Source organism: Triturus cristatus, chromosome 1_2 (genome assembly GCF_964204655.1).
Source record: "Triturus cristatus chromosome 1_2, aTriCri1.1, whole genome shotgun sequence".
Lineage (NCBI taxonomy): Eukaryota > Metazoa > Chordata > Amphibia > Caudata > Salamandridae > Triturus > Triturus cristatus.
The window spans coordinates 737221579-737248131 of NC_140580.1; the positions used below are offsets into that span (position 1 = coordinate 737221579).

At 44.7% G+C, this 26553-nt stretch overlaps 1 protein-coding gene across 2 annotated transcripts in view; it reads right to left on the bottom strand.

Annotated features, from left to right (window-relative positions):
* Nucleotides 1-3268: 3268 nt before the first annotated feature.
* Nucleotides 3269-26553, bottom strand: part of RCC2 (regulator of chromosome condensation 2) — a 115030-nt gene continuing 91745 nt past the window's right edge. For both annotated transcript variants that reach the window (XM_085608651.1, XM_085608652.1), the window contains exons 11-13: nucleotides 16641-16713; nucleotides 16282-16359; nucleotides 3269-6624 (exon numbers count right to left, since the gene is read on the bottom strand). In XM_085608651.1, coding sequence (XP_085464777.1) covers nucleotides 6520-6624; nucleotides 16282-16359; nucleotides 16641-16713 — 256 coding nt within the window. In that variant the 3' untranslated portion in view covers nucleotides 3269-6519. The remainder of the gene's footprint in view (nucleotides 6625-16281; nucleotides 16360-16640; nucleotides 16714-26553) is intronic.

The window sequence follows — 26553 nt, forward strand, 5'->3', positions numbered from 1 at the left end:
CAGCTCTATTTATTAGTTGCGCAAACCCCGCATTATCGTCTGGAGTGGATGGTCTGGAGGGATAATGATCTGGCTCGGGTACATCTGGGACATTATAATCGCGTCATGAGGCAGGCTACTCAGAGTGGCATCATCAGTATCTGTATTATGTGGCGAGTGTATGTCCCCATCCCCTATATCCTCATCTTGTGGTGCAGGTGAAAGGAGGCAGCACTGGAGTGTGCGCTGGAGAAAGTATAGTGTATGGAGGCTGTGGAGGTGGAGAAAAAGGCCTCATAGGAGAGGTGGATGAGTCTTTTTTCTTGGATGGTATCAAGAGTTTGAGGTGTCCAATTTCCTCTTTATAGGTGGTATAGAGGTGACCTGTCCAGTAATGGGGTCAATATGGAATGCTTTTTGTCTAGGATCCGGTGGATCTGGATAGAAAAAAGTTATTTGGATCCGTTATCTTTTTTCGGCGCCGAGGACTTCGGTTCAGGGTGGTGTTTTGGCCTGTCCTCTTTAGTTTTAGGAGGGGTTTTTGTCTTTCTGCGTCGGTGGAGTTTTCAACTCCTAAGGTTTAATTTGTTTTTTCGGATCCAAAGGCTTGGATTGAATTTGCTTTGGTGCCGAAGAATCCGGGACCTTGGGTTTTGGCTTTGGTGCCGAAGATTCTGGTGTGGACGGGACCTTGAGTTTATGCTTTGGTGCCTAAGAGGGTTTTTCGGCACCATGATGTGATTGGCTCAATTCCGAGCTGTCTGAAGGCTGTGTGTGCTACGGAGCTGGGCCTGAAGTCTTGTCTCACCCGAAGGTGAAGGTGTTACCAGAGCCTTTTGTTTTTTCCGGGCAGGGGCATCGACATCAGTACTCACACGCCGTTGACCTGGAGTTATTGTCTGGTTTTCTGAGTCAGATTCTTTGGCTTCGGAGAATTCATCTCCTGTCTCTGGATCATCGGGCTGCCTCGAAGATGTTGTCTGGCGCTGGAACGGTCGACTGACATTTCGTGACATCGAGCCCAGCGATCAGGCATAGTCTTCTTAGACCTGAAAGAGTCACAGGCCTGACATGGTTGGCGAGAGACAAAGGTTGCAGAATTTAGCCCCACACTTGCATTTTTTAAATGGGAGTCCTTTCCATATGCTGGATGATGGTGGCAATCAGCCCAACGGCCCACGTCGACGACCGGACTCGAAAATGTCTTTGGAAATGGATACGCGTCGAGAGAGATCGCGATCAAAACAATACCGCAGAGCGGTGAGAGTATTTGCGCGCCGAAGGGGAATCGAAATCGACCCGGAGCGCAGCAAATTACATCCGAACCCGATGGCAGGAAAAAAAAACAATCTAAGGATGGAGTCGATGCCCATGCGCACTACTAACCAGAGGAGGAGTCACCTAACCTGTGACTACAAAGACTTCTACAATAACAAAGTGCAAACATCCGAGCCCAACACCAGAAGCGATCTATGCAAAAGTATGCGATCTGCAGCTCATATGCCTCGAATGCATATTGTGCCCTGTGTCTAATTGACTCTCTAAGTGGGGAATTAGAGCACCTCGACCCTACCACAAGACTAGGTGGACTGGGACTTGCTCAATTGACTGCAGCCCTGTTCACTGCACCTTGGAAGCACGCAAGGGCTGGAAAGGTCTACTGCACGGACTAAGATAGCCGAGTCGGTCAGTAAACCAGGCCCCAGGCATTCCCCTGAACTTCTAGTACTTTTATAGGAGACTTGTGGGCCGGAAGAGCAAATCAAATGACAGGGCTGTTTTCACAAAGGCGTTCAGACACTATTCAGGGAGGGTGGGTAAGATGCCACCTGTCATACCTCAGATGGTAAAAGTGCATTTGCCCATAAAGCAGACTGATTTCAGAGATTGCAAAACCAAAAGTGGCAGAGAACACTTGCTTGGTAATTGCATGAATGTGGTTTGATTTTTTATCAGGCATAACAGCAGGAAAGCCAATCAGGTTTAGATTGATATAAGGTGAAGTAAGAAAAGCATTTGGGTTAACATTGCTGGCTGTAGCCTGCAAGATAAGACTTTCTGGGGCTGTGCGCAATTAAGGAGGTGAGGTTACCTCCACCCCTTAAGTAATTCAATGGTGCCCAGCAACGATGAGACTAATCAGTGGCACTTATCAGGCTTTGATGTTATTGCAGAGTGTCTGTCAGGGGTTCTTAAAGTCAAACAGTTGAATTTTAAATGATCAGGCTGCAAAATGTCATTGAGATTAGCTTTAGTTTACACTATTGATAAATGCAGTTCCAACACTTCTGCACCTCTATGTACCATTATTACAACAAATGTCTATTGAAGTGTCAGGTCCACTAGCATTTTGGAGTTCATATAAACAGGGCATCTATGTAAAGGGGGCAGGGAGGGAGCAATCATTTGTTCACCGCCACACCATCATCCCAGTCATGTGGAACATTCTGCGAGGCATTTTTGGGATCAGAATCTTTGAGCCACATAAGGCATCAAGGCATAAAAGATATTGACACAGAGAAAGGCACTCCCACACATTTTCTTCACTGCAAAGCACAACTAGGAACACAAGGTGTGGAGAGGGCAGAAAAATAATCTTGAAGGAGAAACCTTTGAGTGCAAATACTAAATGTTGTTTTGGTCCTGGTCTGATCAAGTCAGCCCCAACAGACATATTACATCAGCTTATTTTTCTAAGTTCTCAATCAAAGTAAGCTTTACTTCCCTCAGAAAAAAAAACAAGTAAAAAAATGCCAAGACATCTGAGGACTGCAGTTTGAATCTTTTTTTTTTTTTAAGTTCTGAAAAGGAAGAAAACATTTTTTTTAATTAGCAGGTCTTGGTTAAAAAAAAATAAAGTGGCTGAGAAAGTTTGGCTGCTGGAGAAAAACGGAATCCAAAAGATCAACATTCCTCAAAACATTTAAGCTGCAGCAATTAAAAATCTAAACCTGGAGGAAGCAGGGGAAGGAAACAAACCTGTCTAAAATCAACAAAAGGTAAAGTAAATTCAGAAGCGTGCCGTTTGTTGCTGCATTCCCTTTAAGTGGAAAAGACATCAGACCTGCTTTGTAGCAAGGTTAGCTTTGTGAAAAAGATAAACCTTTAGCCAGCAACCCAGAAAGCTACAAACAGTGAAAGAACTGTATCAAAATGGACAGGGTCTAGGACGGCAAGTCAATCAGAAGAAATTGACCAGATTGTTCCTCACGTGGCTTCAATTAATAGGCATTTAGAACGCAGTAAATAAGTATTGTTCCCCTTGAGAAAAAGGACTGACCAACACAAGTTAGAATGATGTATTTTTATTCAAACGTTTACTTCAAGAAATAATTAAAATAAAACGAACCAGAACAGTTTATAACACTAAAAACCTGGAACCTTAAAATCTTCAAAACACCAGCTTCAAGATGTGTGGAAAAACACAACTGATGCTCATCAGAAATGCAGATAGGTATGGAGGTGGTGATGGTAGCAGAGCTTGGAGGAAAAGGACCTGTATCACTGGTTACAGCCTTTATTGGAGTCAGGATGAATACACCTCACAGGCACCAGATGCGGATTTTCAGGAGCCAAGAATGTACCCATTACTTGCTATACAAATTATCAAGTATTTTCTTCAGATACCTTCCAGGTTTTTCCTTAAAGAAAGCAAGAGCATTTAATGTCTTCAGGCGTTCAATTTTTAACTTACTAAAACAAATTCACCTTCTTAGTATACAATAATAATTACAAAACAAGCACCAAAAGTAAAGAGATTGGCATTAAACCCTCAAAATGATAGAGAAGAGGAAGAAAAAACCTTGAGAATCTAGAGGCTGATGGAATGGACAACTTGGAATTTTTAGGACTCAGTATATTACAGCAAAGCCCTATGCATCACTGAAGATGTTATTTCAGATGAATTGGTGAGGCTGGGAGTAACCATTAGAACAGGAAAAGTTACATTCTGAACTTCATGCCTAGATTGTGCCCCAAAAAAAAAAAAACAGCGAGATGGATAAGCATTGACCGCTGATAAATCTCAATCTACTGGGCTTTTATGCAACAGATATGTCCATCTCTTACAAACCTAGATAGTGTTTGCAAGTGGAAAGAAACAAGACAGCCCAAATTTTGGCATAAAGTTGTAGGCACTCCGTATGCTAACAAATCTGTCTAGGAAGCAAATTGGAGCTCCCTAACCCAATTTAACTTCCAAGACTACCTTAACATCAGCTTTTTGAGTCCCTCATAAGATACAAGGGACAGAATAAAAATAAAAGGATGAAGTTAGGGTATACCTCAATTTGGAAAATACATCATCTCTGGGAGCCAGTGACAAGAGTGCTCATCGCACACAGTGGGGATCCAACATAGGAAAACGAGTTGGACACAAACGTTCATGGATACCAGGCACTCCGTTCTCAAACTCAGCCAGTGAGCAAGTCAACAAGCTCTCCCACATAGTGGAATCTGGACACATTCAGATTCCACAATTGCTCAGGCTTGTTAACTGCAATCAGTTTTTCACCCACACCCATTCTTGCAATGTAACAGCAAGTACCACTCGAGTGTCCAGGATACCAACTTAATACAAAGAACAAATCTCTCAGTCATTCAGTGCAGATAGGAGAGGAAGAAAGAAGAAAGCAACAGATTTACACAGGCACTGCTCGGTGGCGGGAAACAGTAGAGCATCACGGCAGCATCAAAGCATGAAAGAAGCACCCTTTTTAACAGAAATGTATCGCTTCACAATCTAAAAACCTCTAAATCCGGGAATTAATGTCTTGAAAAAGCTATTAGATATTTTGCATTGATAATCAAGAAATAAAACAGATCTAGACAGAAGTGTCAAGGGCATTCTTCCTAAACGGCAGCAGAGTAGTACTAGCAAAAACATCCTCTGAACACAGATGGCCCCACAGCATCTTGCCAGAAGGAATAAAACTCCAGGCAACTAGCCTTTGCTGGTGTGTCTGGACCCAGACTTATTGGCAAGATGTCTAAAACATGCAGAAACAGATCTGGTATTCCAGGCTCTGCCTCATATTTCCCATCTTGTGTAAAATAACTTGTAATCTCAGTTAACTCATGGGGAGATATTGTCCGATATGGTTTACTCTGATCCAGTTATAACTCTCCCAGAGATAACTGGCAACTCTTGATGGAGCCTCAAGCATGTAAGCTTGCCAGTACAGAAAAGGAAGCTTGGCCACAACAGACATCCGTCACAGGTCCTAAAAAGGTCCGTGTCTTATTTATCAATGGCCAAAATAAAAAAAATAACAAAATACAATGGCATGGAATCATTAAAGAATGTTCGCTTCTCCATTCCACAGTGCCCCTACAAACCAATGAAGCACTGGAACCGGCACAAAACTGAATACATATGAAAAAAAAGTGCTTTGACAAAGGTAAAGCGAGTGAATGATAACATTACCGCTTGAAAGGGTACTCAGAAACGGGAATCAGAATCTACTTTGAAGCGGCTGCTTACCTTCTCTGCAGTCTCACCCCTAGCATCTACAGTCATTCCTATTGCTTATAGATCAGATTGCAAGTAAGAGGTTTGGAATGTTTTACTATATATATTTAAAAAAAAAAAAAAAAAGCAAATATTGTGAGGGAAGAAAAACACAAACACATTTGCACTAACATTTCCCTCTGGAAAATATAAAACTAACTTTCCCCTTGGGGAAACCGTACAGATTAGAAAACAACATCTTTCATAGGTTCTCAGAAACTGTAAAAATACGTAAAGTTGAAGAGAATTTGGGTCTATTAACCACATTTTTTCATGCAATACCATGCCTTAAAAACTGAATTACTTTTGAAGAAATTCAGGACATGGGACTTGCCTTTGACAATAGGATCCTTTACGATGGGAAACAGGTAAGTCAGTAAGGAGAGGATTCATTTGAAAAGGCTTTGTGCTTTCCAGTGTTTGCTAACAAATTACTGCAACTGTCTACAGGAGTTTCTACCAGCAGAGAAGTAATCAAGGGGTTATTTAATCAGTACTGCTGAATAACCCTCACTCTTCCATCACCATCTTGCTAGACACTGGTACCACATAATTACCCACTTCCAAAAAAGATGCACATTTAGCCTTCAAGACCCCAAGAGAAAACAAATGTAAAACCTAACAATAATGTACTGGAATGATTTTATAATCATGGACAATATCCCATGAATCTTGGCCAATAGAATTACACCCCTTACATTCACTTTGGAATGACAGTACCCAGTTTACCCACATGACTTATGCACAAGGAGTTCCAAAGTAGGATAGCAGCCTTGTGGAGGAGTGTCTTACAGTAGGACAATATGGAATGCATGGGTGCACCAACAAAGCCGCCTATTGAGAGGAGGGTTAGACACCGGATGGAGTTGTTGGGACATCCGCAGAATACTGAAGGGGAGAAAAGTGTTCTACAGCCTCCGTGCCCCACCAACTGTGGTGATAGGAATGCCAGGAGATGCTTCAGAAATTTCCCAGCAGTTATTATTGAGGGACTGAAAGTTTCAAAGATTGTGTCCAGGGGGGCTGAGCAGTTAAACCACACGAGGATTGTATTCTGGAAGTTTCTTCAGCTTCTCTCCATCTTGCTCAGTTTCATCTCGTGCAATTACCAGACTGTGCTGGAAGCCCATGGCAACCTAAGGGGAAAGAAAAAACAAAAAAAAACAAAAAAATCAGCTTTTAAATATTCCCATTGGAAATGTAATAAGGCAGTTACCCTTATGAGATATCCAACGAATTCAGTGCTAAATTCAACCTTAGTCAACAAGGTCTTCAATCGCAAAACTTGGTGTCTGAAGTTTATGCAGACATAACTGTTCTGCAAGGTCTTATTTTGGGATCCCACAAATTCTATAACAAAGTATTATGAAGAAGAGGCGCACAGTCAAATTAAGGGTGCCTACAAATTCTTCAAACATACACGAAAGATTATGTTACTTACCCTGTATGCATCGGTTCTTGGCATGTAGAGCTTTAGATTCACATGCTTTGTATACTCCTGCCATCTAGTGTTGGGTCCGGATGTTTGAGAGTCGGTTTTCTTCGAAGTCTTTTGAGTCACAAGGTAAGATGAGGACTTCTCTTGGCAATAGAGCACATGGGCATCGACTCCATTGTTTTTCCGCAAGAGGGGGAGAATGGAGAATAAATAAGTGTAAGTAAAGAGATGTTCATGCATATGAAATAAAGCAGTACTGCAAAGGCCAGGTGTCCAGAGAGGAGGGTGGGTGTATGTGAATCTAAATCACCTCATGCCAAGAACAGTTGCTTACAGGATAAGTAACAATCTGTTTGAGGCATGTGTGGCTGTAGATCCACATACGTTGTATATACTGTATAGCAGTACCGTTCAAAAAGTGGTGGCTAACAAATGGACGTTGCAGTCGCTAGGAAAAGTGTACATAGCAATGACGGTCCTACATTAGCTTGTTGGCATGCTAATACATCCACACAAAAAAGTGTTTAGTAAATTGGTAGTGTAGACCATGTAGCTGCTTTACAAAAGTCAGCTATAGGAATGTTGCCTAAGAAAGCCATAGAGGCCCCTAATTTATGGGTAGTGTGCTCTAGGGGGCATAAAGTCCTTTTGACTTAGATATAGCATGTTTGGATACATTTAAAAGATCCATCTTGAAATACCTATTTTTTCATTAGGTTTCCCCTTAGGAGCGGGGAGCAAATGCAACAAACGGCTGTTTTGCGAAAATCTTTGGTCCCGTCAATAAAACACTAATGCTCTTAACATCCAGTGTGTGAAGCGCTCTTTCATCTACAGAATCTGGTTGAGGAAAGAAAACCATTAAAACAGATTAATGTGGAAAGGGGATTCTACTTTCGGAAGGAATTTTGGGTGTGTAAGAAAAACCACCTTATCCCTATGAAGCTGGAAGAAAGGTTTTTCTAAAGTTAGTGCCTGGAGCTCACCAACATGCCTTAGTGAGGTGATGGCAATTAAGAGAGAAACCTTCCAAGAAAGATATTGGAGGAGGCAATTGTGTAAGGGTTCAAAGGGTGGACCCATAAGTCGGTTTAGAATAATATTGATATTACAAGCAGTTGCATTTGGGACCCTTGGTGGTATCACTCTTAAAAGGTCTTCCAAAAAAGCCTTAATAACGGACACTCTGAACAAAGAAGTGTTGCCCATTTTGATGATCGGCAGCTCCTGCTGCAAGATGTAGACGTATGGAAATGCAAGCAAAGCCTGAAAGTTGTAAATGCAAGAGGAAACGAATACTGTTTTGTATAGATCCATTGGGTGGTTATAATAAATAACAAATATTTTCCATTTAGCTGCATAGCAAGCTCTAGTGGTAGGTTTGCATGCCTCCTTAAGAATGGTCATGCATTCTGTTTAGATATCCATCTCAAGACTTCAAGAACCAAATTGCTAGGTTTAGCTCCTCTGAGTGTCGGATTTTGCCATGGTTCTGATTGAGAAGGTTTGGGTTGATGTGACGCTTTTAGTGTGGAACTACTGAATGTTTGAGTAGTGGGGTGAACCATCGTTGACGAGCTCATGTGGGAGCTACTAGAATGAGGGCAAGAGAAATCTGCTTTATCTTCCGAACCAGAAATGAAAAAAAAAAAAAAGGAGGGAGAGGCGGAAAAGTATAGGCAAATATTCCTCGTGGACTTTTTGCAGAATCCTGAGGTCAGCAAATGTATTGTCCATTCCAGAGAGGTCCTCCGCTAACAGATGGATTTTGTGATGTACTGTCCACCACCAAATGGTCTGAGAGAGGCGTGACAACTGTAGAGTGTGCCCCCCCCCTGCCCTTTTTTGTATACAGTACGTGGCTGTCATACTGTCCGTTCGGACTAGGACAACCTTGCCTATTAGGTGAACTAGAAATGCTTTTAACGCTAGGTGAACAGCTGAAAGCTCTAGGACTGTCAAGAATCGATTGGGATGAAATTCTGGGAGCAGTGTCTGAAAATGTTGAACTATAGCAGTATTTGGATAGGCTAGGTCTGTCTGAGCGTTTTGCCATAACTTCTAGATAGGTTTGTAGTTGTGAGGGTTGAAGATTGGATTTGAGCGTTGATTCTGAATCCTAACTGATGTAGATTATGACGGTCCAAGTGGGTTGTTGACACAGATGGTGTGTGCTGGCATTGAGAAGCCAATCGTCTAGATATTGAAAGACATAAATGAGTCTTCTTAGATGGGCTGCTACCACTGCTGAGCATTTGGTGAACACTGGGTGCTCACTAGCGGAAGGACCTTGACTTGATAATCCTTTCCTGCTGTGACAAATCGCAAATATTTGCGATGTGCTGGTGAATAGGGATACAAAAATATGAGTCCTCCAAGTCTAGTGCAGACATGAAGTCACCTGCCGTATTAAGTGGAATTACTTGTTGAAGTGTGACCATATGGAAGTGCTCAGACAGTATGAAGTGGTTTATGGGCCTGAAGTCTAAAATAGGCCTTTGAGAAGCATCCTTTTTTTGGGAATTAGAAAGTCCAGGGAGTAAACCCTGATCCTTGATTTTGTATTGGAACTGGCTCTATGGCTACTTTGATTAATAGAGCTTGTACTTCCAGTTTGAGAAGTTGTTGATGCTCCCGAGAAAACCTACGAGTGCGAGGTGGAATACTGGGTGGATTGCAGAGGTGCTCCTGTCAATAACATGTTAGCTAATTCCTAACAACTACTTATCTGAAGTTTTTTATTGCCAAGTGGGAAGAAACTGCGGCAGTCTACCCAGATAGGTGTAGGACTATTGGGGGCCAGGGGGATAATGATTATGGAGACACTGTTTCCAGATGGGGAGGTACAGGATGGGGCACCTTTACCCTGACTTTTGGAGGGGTTACCCCTATAGTTGCCCCTGTAAAAGCCTCTGGATGGAGAGGCTAGAGGTTGTATCCTGTACGAGGATGTGAAGGCTTCTGTGAAAGTGTTCTTTGGCAGTCCTCTAAAATTATCGACGAAAGGAGCCTCGGTTGGTGGGCGTCTGAAGTGCTCCCATGGGTTAAGCCACTCGTGTACCTTGTCATTTTCTATCAAGCCTCAACCACTTGTGGGCCGAAGAGATGCCTTTTCTCGAAAAAGGCATTTAGTAAGGTCTGCTGAACTTCTGGTTTGAAACCAGATATATATACACACACACCCAAGCATTCCTTCTTAGGAGGACACTGGTATTAATCTCTCTGGCAGCTGTGTCAGCAGCATCTAAAGCACACGTGATTGAGGAGTTTAAATTGATTTTCCCTCTTGAACTAACTCTGGATCCTTTTTCTTATGCTCCTCTGGGAGATATTTAAATAATTCTTCCATTTCATCCCAGTGAGCTGTGGTATCTGGCAAGCAGACCCCGTGTATTGGCTATCAGCCAATGATCGACTGATACTGTAGCAACTCTTGATGGAGGCATCTATGAGTTTTGACTCCTTGTCAGGTGGTGGTGCCTCACCGGTGGTTGGTGAGTTTGCTCTTTTAAAAGCATTAGACAACTAATGAGTCTGGTGGAAGCTCACCTAATAAAAATTGGGTCTGATTGTTTTTACTTTTTGTCCACCCTAGGTGCAATCATTTGTGCATGTGCAGGGTCTTTAAAAATATCGTCTGCATGATGCAGAATACCCTTTAACACGGGATGTTCTGTGTGCATTCCCTAATGTTTCAAATAAAATGTATTCTTCTAAGGCTTCTTTATGTAGAGTGACCCCACAATATGCAGCTGCTCTAGCTATAAGCTACTGCTAGGAGATGTTATCTGGAGGTGATGGTTGCGCAGGATAAAAATAAGGATCTGTATCTTGTGGCGTATGTATATTATAATCCTGCCAGGAGTCTGGTGGAGATGTACTATCATCACCCCGAAAAATAAGTCTGGGTCTGTGTGAGGAGAACCCTGAGGTAGAGAGTTTGTGATGAATGAGGCACCAATGGTATATAGGTGAATGTGGTGGTGGTGGTGAAGGAGGAATAGAGGGCAGGGGACTGGTAGTTATATCTTTTATAGGTATTTTCTCATGAATGTCCTAGAAGTTTGCCTTTTGGGAGATGGTACGGAAGCAAGTTGTTATAATGCGTCCAGTCTCTGGATAAATGTTTATTTTATTTTGAATAGAGTCTTTCTTGCATAGTTAGTAAAATGGGCTATGTAAGGGTTTGAGGAGCAGGTTTTTGTTTAGATGCTGAAAGTTTTGGAACCTAAGTTGGCTTCTCTTTCACTGCCAATGGTTTAGGAGCTGAAGAGGAGTGGTCTTGGCTCGGAGTGGAGCTGAAAGGCTTGGTTTATGCTTTCAGTGTGGAGACAGAGGGCGGGGCATTCAAAGCAAAGTCCTGGAAGAATTAGAACATACAAAGTATCCAGATAGCACAATTTCAACCAATCATTAAACAAAATGAGCCTTAGTCATTAGTTCCAAAGCCAGTTGTGATTTATTTCACTTCACTTTTAAAACTTTAGAAAGAACAAGATCACATTGGATTCATGTCATCTTGTCGGGCAACATGTAACATTGAAAATCTGCATATGTATAAAAACTGAATTATTTACCATTGGTCTAGGAAATGTCAGTGTGATATCTAGGCAGTAACTTAAGAAGTAATCCATAAAGTACTGTGCGCAGTATTCTGTAAAGTAACTGAAAAGTAATTTTGAACGGTTGACTTACATGTAAATCAACCAACTGCATTTGAATCTGCATTCAACGGTAATTCACTGCATAAATATTGCAAAGTATTATTTCACTTACCTGCACCAGGCTTAACTTGGTTCTAGAAATAAAACAAAAGTTTTGATACAAATTGGTCTGAATTCAGTCTGAGTGTGTGACATCATTTCTTGCCAGAGTGTGTACAACAAATGCTTACACTACCCTCTGATAAAGCCTTACTGCTCGCCCACACCACCACAAATAGACAGTAAGGTGCCATCTACGTATTACCTCTGCTACCTTTGGGGTTCCACTGGACTGTATGCACACGATACCTCATTTTGGTATATACAGAGCCAGCTTAATAAAAGCGGGCGAGGGATTTGGGTACTCATGGTATCTTGAGCATGGAGAAGATCATGGGACTCCAAATCGATCTCTAGTCTGGAGTTGGAGTCTTGAACGGAAAACGCCACTTCTTCGGCAGCCGACGCTTCCATGTCTTCCTAGTCGATATTTTCTTGGTTGAAGATATTTGGAGTAGGTTCTTTACAATGCATTAAGCCAGATGGTCTTGCAAAGTTTTCTTAGAAGCCTGTCAGTCGTTTCAATCTTTGTACTCTGACGACAAGCACAAATTGCAGACTTTGTGAAGGTCGGTTCGCGGGAATTTGAGTGGCACCGAGGACAGAATAGAAACGGAGTCTATTCCATCAGCAAAGTTAGTACGGAGTGTAACTTAACCCGGACGGGCTAGGCCAGAAGGCCGCGGTTGGAGTGCTGCAACCCAAATTGGTAAAAGTCTTCTAAATTTCGATACGCGAATAATGGGAAATGCACTTGAAACAATACAGAGGAGTAGAGTGAATCGCGCACCAAATGGATCCCGAAAACTTTCTTGCCGCAAAACACATCCGAACCCGATGGCGGAAAGAAAACAAATAGTCAATGTCCATGTGCACTATTACCAAGAGGAGTCATCTTACTTCGTGACTCAAAAGACTTCTTTGAAGAACAACTTGCAAACTTCCGAACCAAACAATAGATTGCAGGAATATGCAAAGCATGTGTATCTACAGCCACACATGCCTCGAATAGTCTGTAAACAACATGGACGATTACAGGGTGCCAGTAAAAGTAGTTCAGTAGGCATAATACCAAAAGGAAAGCAAAGAACAAATTTAAGTAGCAGAGCCAGCACACGTGCAAGTGAGATCACATTCACGCAAAATACATTGCAACTCTCCATTTGGACTGCTGTGTTGATTCAGCAGTCATGGAAACCTGAGGTGGTAGCAATTATGTTGTCTTTGATTACACGGTCCACAAAATCAGTTGAGCAGAGCAGACTAATTGTATTAGCTACGGCTTACAAAGTTGGCAATGTCATTTAAAAACATTCTGACCTAGGATTGGCCTACCCCACGAATCAAGCCTCTAGTTCAGTATGAAGAAAGTTGCTGAGTATATCCGGACAATGTTCATTCAATAGCAACTAGATAAGATGACCAACTTCTGTGAAGAGGTAGCTTCTGCAACATTAAATGGCCCTTGCCCACCCTTTGGACACTACAGAACACTAAGTAGATCCAAACAAGGCAGCCTGAGACCATGCTAATCCAAAGACTAGTGAAAGAATATGCTGGTCTTTGCACCTTCAAAACAAACATTCTCACACACATTCTCCATGCTCCGGCTCCTCCTACAACACCCAGCCTCAGTTAAGCATAGAATAAAAGCTAAGAGCTGGCAGGTCTGTGATGCCACGTAACGGTCTTCAACTTTAATCTCTCCTCCGATAACAAATAGATTCTACTTTCCATTTTAACATTTCAAAGTTAAGAGTTCCTGTCCTCCTCTTGGCTACTATAGTAGACATTAGGATAGCTTAGTAGCAGACCTTAGGAACAGGTCACAGTGCATCTTAAATAAGACAACTTTGCGCCAAACACGTGTACCCTTTAAAAAGAAATGAACAAAAATCATGTAAGCATCACTGAAACACAACATAAGGACGTATTCATGAACAGCAAAAATGGAAGTAACGTCACATGTGGTGCAGTTTAATCTGTAAATTCACACTAAAACCAATTCAATAACATATCACAATATTAGACCAGGGTCCTTTAACTACCAAACACGTAGCGCTCATAATGCTATAGGAATTTAGCGGTCAGAAAAAGGACGGCTCTGAAAAGGCTAGGAGAGCAGTCCAGACAGCACAGACAATATTAAGTTTAGCGAAGAAAGTTGTCCTTCAATCTGAATTGGGATGATAGATGCAGCTCACTGGCGAGCCTATTGCAGGCAATGAGAAAGAAAATGAAAGGGTCAGATTGGAGTAAAAAAAATTTATACAAAAAAAGCCTGCAGGCAGAAGTAAAACTTCAATTTTAGGGAGAACCCAAGTGTGCTTAATTTCCTATTAAAATATTCTGGACTGTACAAAGTTTGCTCCTTGTATAGTTGACCAAAAAGAGGTACACTGTGTGAAGAGTCCAGGCAAACCCCAAAGGAATTAGACACAAATAACACCCCTTTATTGGTAGTGTGGGCGGGCAGTTGGGCCTATCAGAGGGAAGTGATCAGCATTTATTGCACGAACACAGGCAGTAAGTGAGACACGCACCCAATAAAGAAATCTGAAACCAATTTATAAAAATAACATATCACTTTAAGAATTTAGATACCAAGATCGGAATCAGGCAAGTACTTTTCAAGTTATGAATTTTTACAGGTTTCAAAGGTTGACACTTGGGGATAACATTACTGCTCCCACAAATTGCACTATGGGGATAAAAACATGTAAAGTGCCCGAATGCACTACAACGACTTACAGGACCAGTCTTCTAGACTTAAGGCGAGTATGGGGCAAGGTTCAAGGCAGCTACAACAGGCTACCTGGGGAGGGGGGGCGCGCACTGGGGCGGCCGGGTGCAGAAGTGCTCTTCAGCGTCAGGTGCCCAATTTTATCCTATGGAAAATGGGCCGGATGCAAAGAGGCTCCACGATGATACTGTGAGACCAGCCAGGCTGAACCAACAAGGGGGCTCAGGTCTCGCTCTGAGGACGTGGGCACATCTTTGGTACTCTCCTCCTCTGGCCTGGGCAGCCAGGTGCAGAGGTGTTCAGAGGCATCAGGTTTTCATCATCAGTGACACTCGCTGTAGAGGGTTAACTGTGGGTAAACCCAAGGAGGGCTTGGTCTCTGGAGACCATGCTGGCACCATTGGCCAAGTTCGATTTGGGCTAGGGGGCACAGGCTCATTGGTGCGTTCCAGTGTCGGGTATTCAACAGTCCAGAGTCCTCACAGTTCTTTTGGAGTGCTTGCCTGTTTCGATTGAAAGTGCACAGGGTCCCTGCCAACTTGGTCCCCTGTGCCAGAGCCTCTTTCCTAAAACTGTACCATGATTGGCAATAATTCAACCTCCCCGCCCCCGCCTCCCAGTAAGCCCCTAGTAAATGTTTCCCCCTGGTACCCAAGGCATTGGGACTGAATTGGGTCCCATAGGGACTCCTCACCAAGGCCATGCAAATTGCCAAAGCAGCCAGCATGTCTTGCTACAGAGAAAAAACGACAAGGTCAACATGGCAATCTGTCTATGTGCCATGTCAAGTGGCACTGCCTAAGGTATGATTAAGTCTCCCTCTAGCAGGCCTTACAAGCCCCAAGGAAGGGTGCTCTACATCTCAGGTGTGGGCATATCTGTATGAGCAGATATGCCCATACACAATTTAAGTCTATTCTTAATATTTAAATGCCAGGGAAGCCACAGAGTACTTGGGCTGAAACCTCAACACCTTGAGTTCCCCAGCACCATGATGGCTTCCCTGATCCCAGGAGTGTTTGCTACCAAACTCCTCCCGGTAGTAAACCCACACTAACGCAAGTGATAGATTTATTAAAACATGTACCCAGAGGGCACCTCCGAAGCACCCCCTGAAAAAACCTAACAACTCTGGCGTGGTCTCGGACAGGATTTGGGGAGCCTGCCACCACCAGACATGTTTCTAGCAGCAGATAGCAGCCCCTGGTTCAAACACCGACTTTTGGCATGAGAACGGGCCAGAAAACTGAGTGAGAATAGGTGTACCTCCTTGCCAACTCCACCCCTCAGGTGGTGGAGGCGAAGCACATTTTTCAGTGCCCACCATCCAAACAGGGATAGGACTTTGCCCCCCTTCCACAGGAGGGTGGCATAATAGAGAGGATTGACACCCCAGGTAAGGGACCAATTAGTCTCTACCCATCACTTACCGGTAACACCCTGGAAGCATGTGTTGATGTATATGTATGAGGAACAAGAATACGTTGGTTTGATTAATCTGTTGTGATATTACTGGGTAATTCTGCAATAGGCAGGACAGCTGTGGTACTTAAAATGAACCTCTTTGAAGGTGGTTTGTGAAACATAATTGAAGTAACAACGTTCCACAAAAGGTTGTTGTGTCCGGGGAAGGCGAGGGATGGTTCGTGTTCTTTGTTGAAATGTATGTTTACTTTACTAATTGGAGTATTTATTTGAATTACTGAGCTGTATAGAGGTTATAAATGGGATTGTCAGCTATAGAAAACCAATAGAACTCATTCAAAATGAAAAAGAGTGCAAGTCCATACCTAATGATTTTCTAACAAGTGGCCAGGCATCAAAGGTAATTAAAAGTAATTCAGCTCACCTGCTCTATGTAAATGCCATCCAGTGTCTTCACTTCTTGTGCCGTGGTGGAAGATTTGGCTTTGCCCTCTCCATATCCCTAAAAAACAAAATGGGTCCTGATGAGGGTAATCCCAGAAAAAGGTAAAAACACAAATAACGGACATTTCAGTGGGACAGAAGCAGCAGAAAACCTTGTGCACCAAGTAATAAGGACAACGAGAAACTTCAAGGACTTGTTGGGAATGGGGAGGTCAGTGCTTTTAAAGAGTTCAGAAAATAAGGAAATGGTAAGGAGCTTCGCACAGAGCAGGGATTGGTTTAAGGTTCGCATCATGCCACACGAAGGCCATCACTTGACATTTTAACAGTACCACTTACCAACTCCCCGTAGGTAGGAGATGGCCCCCAGCTTATAGTGCTCTCATCAGCTGCCACAATAACGCTGCTTTTCCTGAAACACAAAAAGCTCTGTGTGAAAAGTCAAGTACTCTCAACTCTAGTGCAAAATCCACACATGAAAATAGGTGGTGTGAGAAAGTGGCTCTGTATATACTGTTCCCAAATAGATACAGGGTGTACAGAGTCCACAGAGGTTTGGCAGAGGCTTAAGTTAGATATAGACCTTACTCTCTAAAGTGGTAGCTTGGTCGAGCAGTAAGGCAGTATCAGGACAGTGTAAAGCATTTGTTGCACACACAAAGCCAGCAAATGGTCTCGCACACAATAACTGAACTCTAGGCCAATGGTTTATATATAAAAAAAATATATATATATATATGCTAGTTTTATTTTAGAACCAACAATAGGCATTAAAATATACTTTCTCAGAATGAGATGCTTTATATAAATACTTTTGCAATATGCAATTGACTTTTGTAAACAGTTACAAGTGGTTGCAATAGGCAACCCAATTCTAAACACAATGCATTGACTTCAATGGAAGTTAAGTTATTTGCCACAGATTACTTTTGGAATTCCAGGACTGGATCCTAGATTCAGACCTGGGTCAGTACTTGGAATCAAGTGATAAAAGTCTACTTAATTACTGTGATGATTTTTAGACAATATTTTGCCATTTTAAAAGTTGACACTTAGAAAATATTTCATAGAAAACAGTCAATGATTCCCTATGGCAGAAAATTCAAGTTGCAGGTATAGTATGTTCTCATTACTTTTGTAATCCAGTACTGGGTGCCTAGACTCAGTACTGGGACCTTTAGCCAAAACAGGTAAGTAATTAGGTTCAGACATTAAACGATTTTTAAAGAATATTTAAAGTTTGCAGAAATTGACAGAAGAAATTTCACAGGAAAACAGTCAATGATTTCCTATGGGAGAAAATTGGGTTACTGGTAAGTACATTTGTAAGTATTTTTCAGAGTCAGTGCTGGGCACCAAGATCCAGCACTGGGAGCTCACCTAAGAGCAGGTGAGTATTTTCGTTTGTTACTCGGCTGATTTTTGGTGAATATTTAAAGTTTTGAAAAGTCCACACTTAGAAGAAATTTTAGGAAAAGCCAGTCTATGTTACCCTATGGAGAAAATGGAGTTATCGGTTTAAAGGTAAGTACTCGACTGGCAGAGTTAAGGTTCTAGGCATAGACTCAGGGGTCTCCCAGGGTCAGGTCGGTACAGTTGGTTCACCCTCAGTGGCACAAGGGCGGCCGGGTGCAGAGAGAGTTAGGCCCAATGTTATCCTATGAGAGGTAGGAGGCCTTGGTTGGTGGCTGCTGACTAGCAGGCCACGCGGTTGTGGAGCTGGGCTCCTGGTCACTTACTCAGGGCATGTGGGGAAGTAGATAGGTGTAGAGGTTGCACTGCCAGGGCCACTCGGGCGGCTGGGTGCAGGGTGCTTTTGAGCCTTCGGGCGCTCAATTGATTTCAATGGGAAATCTCCGGTTTAGAAAAAGACTGCAAGCTCGGGGACGAAGATTCTTCAGGTGCCACCACCACTTCAAAAGGTATGTTGGGTAGTTGGAGGATAGATAGGTACCCCGGGATTGGGCACAGGGGGCTGCGGGGCGCCAGGGTGCCTTTTGGTGTCGGGAAATCTTACCCTCTGTTGATCGCGGTTGGGGGGGGCACCTTGTTCTGAGGCTGCAGGCTTCTTCAGGAGTGTCGAGGGAGGTCCTTGGGTGCTGGACTCGGGGGTCACAGTCGCCGTGGGTTCGTCCTCGTGGTCTTTGTTCACTCCGGCACAGGCCAGGCTTGGCTGGTGCAGAGTGTGCTGGGTTCGCGGTTCCGGGCTGCTGCCAGGGATTAGAAGTAGATTTTGAGTAGAGCCTCTACTCATGGGAGTTCCAGGGGTTTAGAGTCAAAAGGTAGCCAGGTCCTCCGGGGTTTGTGAGGTTGCTGGCCACAAGCGATGACGGGTTGGAGCAGGTTCGATTGTCGACAGGCCGGTAGGGCTGGGGCCAAAGCAGTTGGTGTCTTCCTCTTCTTAGAAGCTGCAGGGCATGTCTTCTTTCTTCTAGGGATTTTGGAATCTGGAATCTGGGGAAGGAAGGTTCAGGGTGCCCCTAAATACTAGATTTAGGGGCGTTGCAGGTAGGTGAAGGGCAGGGACCAATGGGTCCCCGTCCTGGGGTGGGTACACCCCCTATCCTGCCTCTCTCCTGTGGGAGGGGGGCAGTAGCCTAATCCTGATTGGGCAGGGCTCCCCATCTTCAAAATGGCGAGAGCCCGGGGATGTGCTTCACCTCGCCTCCCCCACCTGAGGGGTGGTGTTGGCAGGCTGGCACATCCCCGGTCCTTATTTGGGGTTTCCGGCCAAGCTTCCCGCCAGAGTGGGGGGTTGCAGTGGCCTGGGGAAGCTCACAGAGGCAGCATGCCTTTGAAGCTTCCCCCTGCCCATCCTGGGGGAGGAGATTTAGCACCTCGCCCAGGATGTGCATTGTTGCAGACCCAGGAGAGCAGGGGCTCTCCTACCCAGGGGTCCAGCAACATGTCTGTTGTGTGGCAGCCTAGGCCGCCTCAGAACAGATGTGGATTGTAGGTTAGGTTTCAGGGGGCCTCTCTAAGATGCCCTCTGGGGTGCTTGGTACATTAAATCCCACACTGGCATCAGTGTGGATTTAATGTGCTGAGCAGTTTGATACACAACTTCTCAGACTTCAGTGCTGCCATTAAGGTGCTGTGGAGTACGTGTTTGATAAGCTTCCAGCACCATGTACTCTTAAACGGCAGCATTGCACTAACAGGGCCCAGGAATGGACCTGGGTACTGTAGGGGCACAGGGCTCCTGCCTCTATGCCCACACCACTGGAATAGGGCACCCAGCTAGAGGGGTGGCTGATGTATGCCAGGGCAGTGTAGGTTGTGGGCATGGCACACAGGGTTGTGTGCCATGTCGTCTGTTTTGTCTTGCCAGGGCAGTGTGTGTGTTAGGGTACAGGGCCTCCAAGGGTGGAACAATGAGTGCTGCAGCCCTTAAAGGCCTTCCCTGGTCACAAGGCCCTGGGTACCTAGGGTACCACTTACCAGGGGCTGACATGTGGCCAGGGTTTGCCAATTTGGTTTTGAGGTTTTTGTTTAGGGAAGGAACATAGGCCCTGGGCACCTGATTGGCAGGAGTCCAGGGCACACTCAGTCAAAGTACATTCAGCAATTCAGCAAAAAGTGGGGACATACCATGCAAGAAAGATGGCACTTTCTCACAGGTGGTCATACATTTTTAGCAGCATACCAAATGTATATCCACTAACGTATAGATTCTTACTTGTCGGTGTAGTTTTGCAGTGTGAAGACTTTCTGGATTCACTATGCGGTACATTATTCCGCCGTCTAGTGGTTGGGTCCGGAACTGTATTTCATTTTTTTTTATTTTTATCGTGGCCCAGGTGGGCGTCGACATACCACCATTTGGTGTTCTTTGTGACGACGACACGTTTCCTCCGGAAGCTTCCAGCTTTGGTCGCAATCTTCAGATTCTTTTTTCCGCCGTTGGGTCTGGATCGTTACCGAAGAGTTCGAGTTTTTTGGAGAAACAATCGACGGAAGATAAGAAAAACTGACGAAAATCAAACTTTCAGCACATCAGACTACAGGTCAGGTAATCGGGACAACAAGGGAGAAGGTTTTCGACCAAGATCGACATTCAATGGAGAATGTGCTCGCAGGGGGCTCCCTGAGCGCCAGAATGGACAAAACTCCTTTCAAGTTTTGCACCAATTGCCACCACAAATACGTTCAGAAGGACCAGCTTCCAGTCTGCAACCTCTGCCTGCCTCTCAACCACAAGAGCGAGGACTGTAACGCCTGCTCGGCGCTCACACCGAAGACCCTCACAGTAAGAGTTTTACAACACATCACTGTATTGCGTCTAAAGTTACACCAGGTCAGGTTTTGCAGCTTAAATACATTGTAGGATTCCATGCTTTGCATACTTCTACCATCTAGTGGCTGATCAAAAAAGTGCATCTCATTTTACTTTAAAAAAAATTGTAGGAGACCATGTTTCTCTACACACTAGCATCAAATCAACCAGCGTTTCGTTTAACTCATGCGTTCATCTTTGAATTATTTTTTTGTTCCTTTGCAGTTATTTGTGGTGCCCCTCCTCACAGAGAGGAATAAGTTACACATCTGGGCCTCTCGAAGATTAATTTTCTTCCTAGAAAGTAACTAGTTTTGAAGCCAGAACCATACATTTGGATGCTCTGCACTGAGTAGAAAGTATGCAGGTTATGGTTTAAAGGTATAATTTCTAGAAGAGCAAGTTACTTACCTTTGGTAACACTCTTTCTAGAGGATGCTCCATCTAAACACCGATTACTGGCTCAGATCAAAAAGTGAAAAAAAAATGCCGTTCTTGGCCGACCTGGTTAGCAGCTTGGCAAACGTCCAGCACAGGCACTCCACATGCCAATGCAGTAAGCCTTGAATCTGGTGACGTGAGCCTGCAAGCCTTCGGTGGTCTGCTTCTTAGTGAGCAGCAAAGTTTCATGCAGAGAATGATCCAGTGGGAGATAGTCTCTCTTCCAATACCCTACCCCTTTTTGCCCCGGCGAATCCAACAAAGCTCATCATCCAGACAATGATCTTAGTACGATCAATGTAGAATACGAGGCCTCTGGTAGGATCCAGTGGATGGAGTCTCTCCTTCTCCTTAGGAGGGTAAGGTGGAGCAAAGAATGCCCGGAGGGTGATCGATTGCCTGACATAATAAAAAGAGGTGAACACTTTTGGTAGGAAAGTGAACGGAGTACTCCGCACCAGCTTGTCCAGAAAGAAAATCGTGTAAGGTGGGTCCGGAACTCTCCTTTTGCAGTCATTTTTCTCTTTTGTTTTTTGCTGCAGGGCCTCAACTATTGTGCAGGAAGCAGGCTTTGTTTATGGTTTACCGCTAGGTGGTTATACCGTGCAGAGTCCAGGGGTTCCCCAAATGTGCACAGGGCTCAATGCCAAACTACTCTATTAGTGGTACTGTGGGCGAGCAGCCTTAGGCCCAACACATGAGTGTAAGACATGCATCACACAACGCTGACTGATAATGGACACAACTCAAAAAGGAGAGCCACACCAATTTTAAGAAAAATAATGTTTGTGCTTTATTTTAAGACCAAGTTCTTCGCAATAAGGCAAGTATGTTTTAAGAAGAAATACCCTTTACTTTCAGAAGTCGACACTTCGAACAATTTCTGAGAAGTTCAATGTTATCTTAGCAAGGAAAACAAGAATGCTATTATATGGGGAATTATCACACTTCCAAAGGTCAGCAGGGGGAAAACGGTCAGGTGAGTACCAAAACTGCACCACCAGTGTTAAGTAGAGATGAGATATGGAGAGGGGGTGGGGGGGAATGTCAAACTGGGCACCAAGGCACAGGGGTTCAGGTGCTGGGGTGCCTTTAGACAGCGTCTTCTGCCCGTCAGGGGGGAGTCTTTGGATTCAGGCTGCAGGAGTCGTCATGGAGTCCAGGAGGGGCCAGTCAACGCTGATCTCTATCTTGGGATCGTTGGGGAACCTGTTCTGGGTCGGTGGGCCAACTGGACACAGGCCGTAGGAGTCTGGTGCAAAACAGGCAGGACTCGCGGATCCACAGGGCACCGGAGTACTTTGTGTGGATTCTTGGGGACAGAGCTCTGTCCTCTAGAGTTCTGGTCTTTTTCAAAGTTCATGCAGTCTTCCTCAGGATTCTGGAAGTCGCTGGCTGCTGGACAGTTGCAGTCTTCCCGCAGGGTCTTTGAAGCTTGAGGCCAGTAGGGCTGGGGCCAAGGCAGCAGTAGTCTTCAGATTTCGCTGCACGGCATCTTCTTCGTCCTTCTTGGGTCATAGGTAACTGAACTCTAGGGCCTAGGGGAGCCACCTCAATACTAAATTAAGGGGTGTTTGAGGGGAGTAGTAGGTAGGGCCAATGGGCACCTTACCTCGGGTGACTACACTCACTATTATGCCACCCTCCTGAGGGAGGGGGCATATACCTAGCCCTGATTAGAGGAGTCCCCTCATCTTTAAGATGGAGAGGACTGCAAAGTGTGCTTAACTTCGCCTCCTCCATTTGAGGAGTGGAGTTGGCAGAGGTGTGGTCTATGTTTTACCGCCCAAGTTGGGGGTGTAAGCCAGGGGCTGTCATCAGCTGCTAGAAGTAGAGACTAGGGGGTCAAAACAAAATAAATAAATAAAAGAGAAGAAGAAGAAGAAGAAGAAGAAGAAGAAGAAGTGGCAGGCCTTTGAAATTTCCCTTTCGAGCACTGGCCCATCCTTGGGAGGAGGTGGGACACCTCTGCTCAGGATGTGCATCGTTTCTGATCCAAAAGAGCAGAAACTCTCCATCCAAGGGCCCAGAAAAAGGCTGCCTAAAGCCAGTCAGTGCCCACACCAGGGTCGGTAGGTTTGCAGGGGCACTTCAGAGTACATGTTGCAATAAATCCCACACTGGCACTCGTGGGGGTTTATTGTGAGGAGTAGCTTGGTACCAAACACTCCTGTGAAGACATCATGGTGCTGTGGAACTCGAGTTTCCAGCCCATGTACTCTATGGTTTCACTGGTACTTAAAATATTAAGGAATAAACCAATATTTTAGGGGCATATCTGCTCATGCGGATTTTCACATACCTGGGATATAGTGCACCCTGCCTTAGGGTTGGCAAGGTCTGCTAGAGGGGTGACTCAACTGTATCTTAGGCAGTTGTAGCTGGCATGGCCTAGGAGTTGGGTCCCTAGTGCAACTCTTCAGTCCTAATGCCCTTGGTACCCAGTTACATTTTACTAGGGACTTACAGGAGGTCTGAAGGGCCAACTGGGGGATAGTTTTCAGAGAAAAAGCACTGGCACAGGGGACCCGATTGGCAGGGACCCTGTACACCACAATCAAAACCACATCAATGCCCAGGCAAAAAACGGCAGCTAACCAGGTCAAAAGAGGCTCTTTCTCACATGGTGCAAACATTTGGCGGCCGATTCATCCTTCTCCTGATATCAGACACCCATCTTGATAGCCCCTGTGCATGGTCGCCATTTCCAGATTTTTTTTCTTCCCCCTGGCACTTCTTTATTCTCGCTCACATAAGCTTCCCTCTATCTCTAGCTTGTCCTGACCATCGTCTTGCCTCTTTCCGGGAGGCAGATGGGTCGCATCAGAATTCAGAAAATTAGTCTAGTTGCAAAACTACTCCCACCAGTAAGTAAACCATTTAGTTTTGAATCATAAATATTTTCTATATTAACATGCAGGGCATTAATTTTGTAGCCATTTTGTTTACTGCTGTGGTTTGATTTGAACGGAGGTTGAGTGTTTTAGTACTGTCCTACTTGGGATTCTCTATTCACTTGGATGTGCACTCAATAATGCTTTGTGAATGTTAGCCTGCAGTAATGCTTTGTGACGAGTGGACGGAGGACCATAGGGCTGCCATGCATGTCACTTAACAGAACGTTTGCTAAGGTTGTTACTTTCTTTGCAGAGTGGGATCTTGGCGCGTTTACAGTTGCATGCCAGCCTTCTTGAGACACATTTGGATAGTCTGGGCTATCCACTTTGCAATGATTTTCTCAGTGACTGCCCCCACCCCTGTTTTTGTCTGCGAAGGACACCAAGAACAGTTTCCCCTTTCTGATTGGCTTGGTTCACTCCAGGTAGGGCCTCTCCAGAGTGCATATTATAACTCTGCCCATGTTCAGATATGATATGACCATTGGTAGGAAGCATGGGTTGGTTCCCAGAACTATCCTGTCCATGTGTATTTGCAGATATGGTTCCTGGTTGGTAAACTGCTGCAATTCACTTACTCTAAACTACAATGTCATAGCAATAAGGAAGGCTGTTTTAGTGTGACCACTTTTAGTGCTGTCCTGTGAAGGGGGACAAAGGGATTTTTCATCATACGTTAGCACCACATTTAGTAGGTTCCACATGGGTGTTTGAGGGCACCTTGGTGGGGCTATTCTTGGTCTCCTCCTGGTACCATTTGAGTACTGGTGTAGTTAAGAAAGTTCTGCCTATGTGGCCGCTTCTGTAGGCCACTATGGCTGCTAAATGCACCTTTAATGAGGTGCAAGTCGGTCTACTGCTAAGCAGGTGGGTAAGATATCTGATGGTTGCGGTGTCCCGCTTTGGAAGAGGCTAGATTTCAGGCACCATCTTGTCTACCTTATAAATTTGTCTGTGTAACATTTCCTTGTACATGGCCTTTTAGCCTAACTTAGGACTTTGCTCTGAGGTCCAAGTCTCCGAACTCTGTGTCCTAGGAACCAAGCTGCTAAAGCACAAGGTACTTACTTGTGTAACGATATATCTGTAAGAGACATTAGTTAGTGATAGATTCCTTACCTTAGAATAGCCCCAAGTTTCAGACTGGATCCGTAAAGTTGTGTCAGCAGTACCCCTGCGCGTCGGTAGGCGCATCGTACAGCTCTGCGTATGTCGCTGGCGTCGCAGTCGCCAAGATGACGTCGCTGGAGCTACTTAGACGTACCCACACGCGCCGACGTCAGTTCTGTACACTACTTTCCACGCCAGGAACGCAGAGCCATGCAAGATACTGACCACTGGTGCATTGAAACTAGGGCCCTGAAAGGGATGACCTTAACCCTAGAAATCAGTTCACAGAACGGGGAGGATGGGTGGGGCAGTAAGGAATCAATCACTAACTAATGTCTCTTACAGATAGATCGCTACACAAGTAAGTACCTTGTGCATCTGAAATAGACACGTTAGTGATCGATTCCTTATCTTAGAATAGATGCCCCAGCAATACCAACCCCGTTGGTGGGTCTGCGAACAAAGATCACACCAGAAAGTCACGTAGAACAGAACGGCCAAAGAAGCAGTCTCTCCGGACTGGACGGTCAAGGCAATAATGCTTAGTAAAAGTGTGCAACGAGGCCAACGTGGCTGCCTGACAGATGTCTTGCAGGGGGACACCAAGTCCCAATGCAGTAGTAGTTGCTGTCGCCCTGGTAGAAAGGGCGCGCAACCCCACCGGTGGTTCCTTTTTAGCCAGAGAATATCAGGCTTTGATACACAAGACGACCCAGCGGGAGATAGTCTCCTTGTGTACAGCCCAGCCTTTCTTGGCACCCACATAGCCAACAAAGAGCTGGTCATCCACCCGGAACTGTGTGCGATTTCAGTAAAATGAAAGTGCACGTTTTGGGTCCAGACGGTGGAGTCCCTCTTCCTCTCTGGAAGGGTGCGGAGGCATAAAGAAAATGGGCAAGGTGATAGTTTGCCCAATGTGAAAAGCAGTGACAACTTTTGTCAAGGACGGACGAGTGCGAAGCACAACCTTGTCCGTATGGATAGACAGAAATGAATATGCTACTTACCAGTATGCATCTGTTCTTGGCATGTAGGGCTGCTGACATTCATATCTGTGCATAGATCGCCGCCTAGTGTTGGGTCCGGATGATTGCACGTTGTTGTCCTGGAAGAGTCTTCGAAGTATCCTGGGATAGGTGACTCCTCCCCTGGACTACAGTGCGCATGGGCATCCTCTCCATCCTCAGATTGTTTTTCGCCATTGTGGCAGTGATGGAGTAGATACAGAAAGTGATGACCATGCTATACAGTAATTCTGAGAGCTGCAGCTGCTACAGGCGCCGCGGAGGAGGGAGGGCGATATGAATGTCAGCAGCCCTACATGCCAAGAACAGATGCATACTGGTAAGTAGCATATTCAGTTCGAGGCATGTGGGCTGCTGAATTCATATCTGTGCATAGAATACATAGCAGTGCCCTCTATTAGCGGCGGCTACCAGTGCCAGCTACAGCGGTCTGAAAAAGAGTTTTGAGAACAGCCTGTCCTACAGCTGCCTGCTGTTTTGATTGTACATCTACACAATAGTGT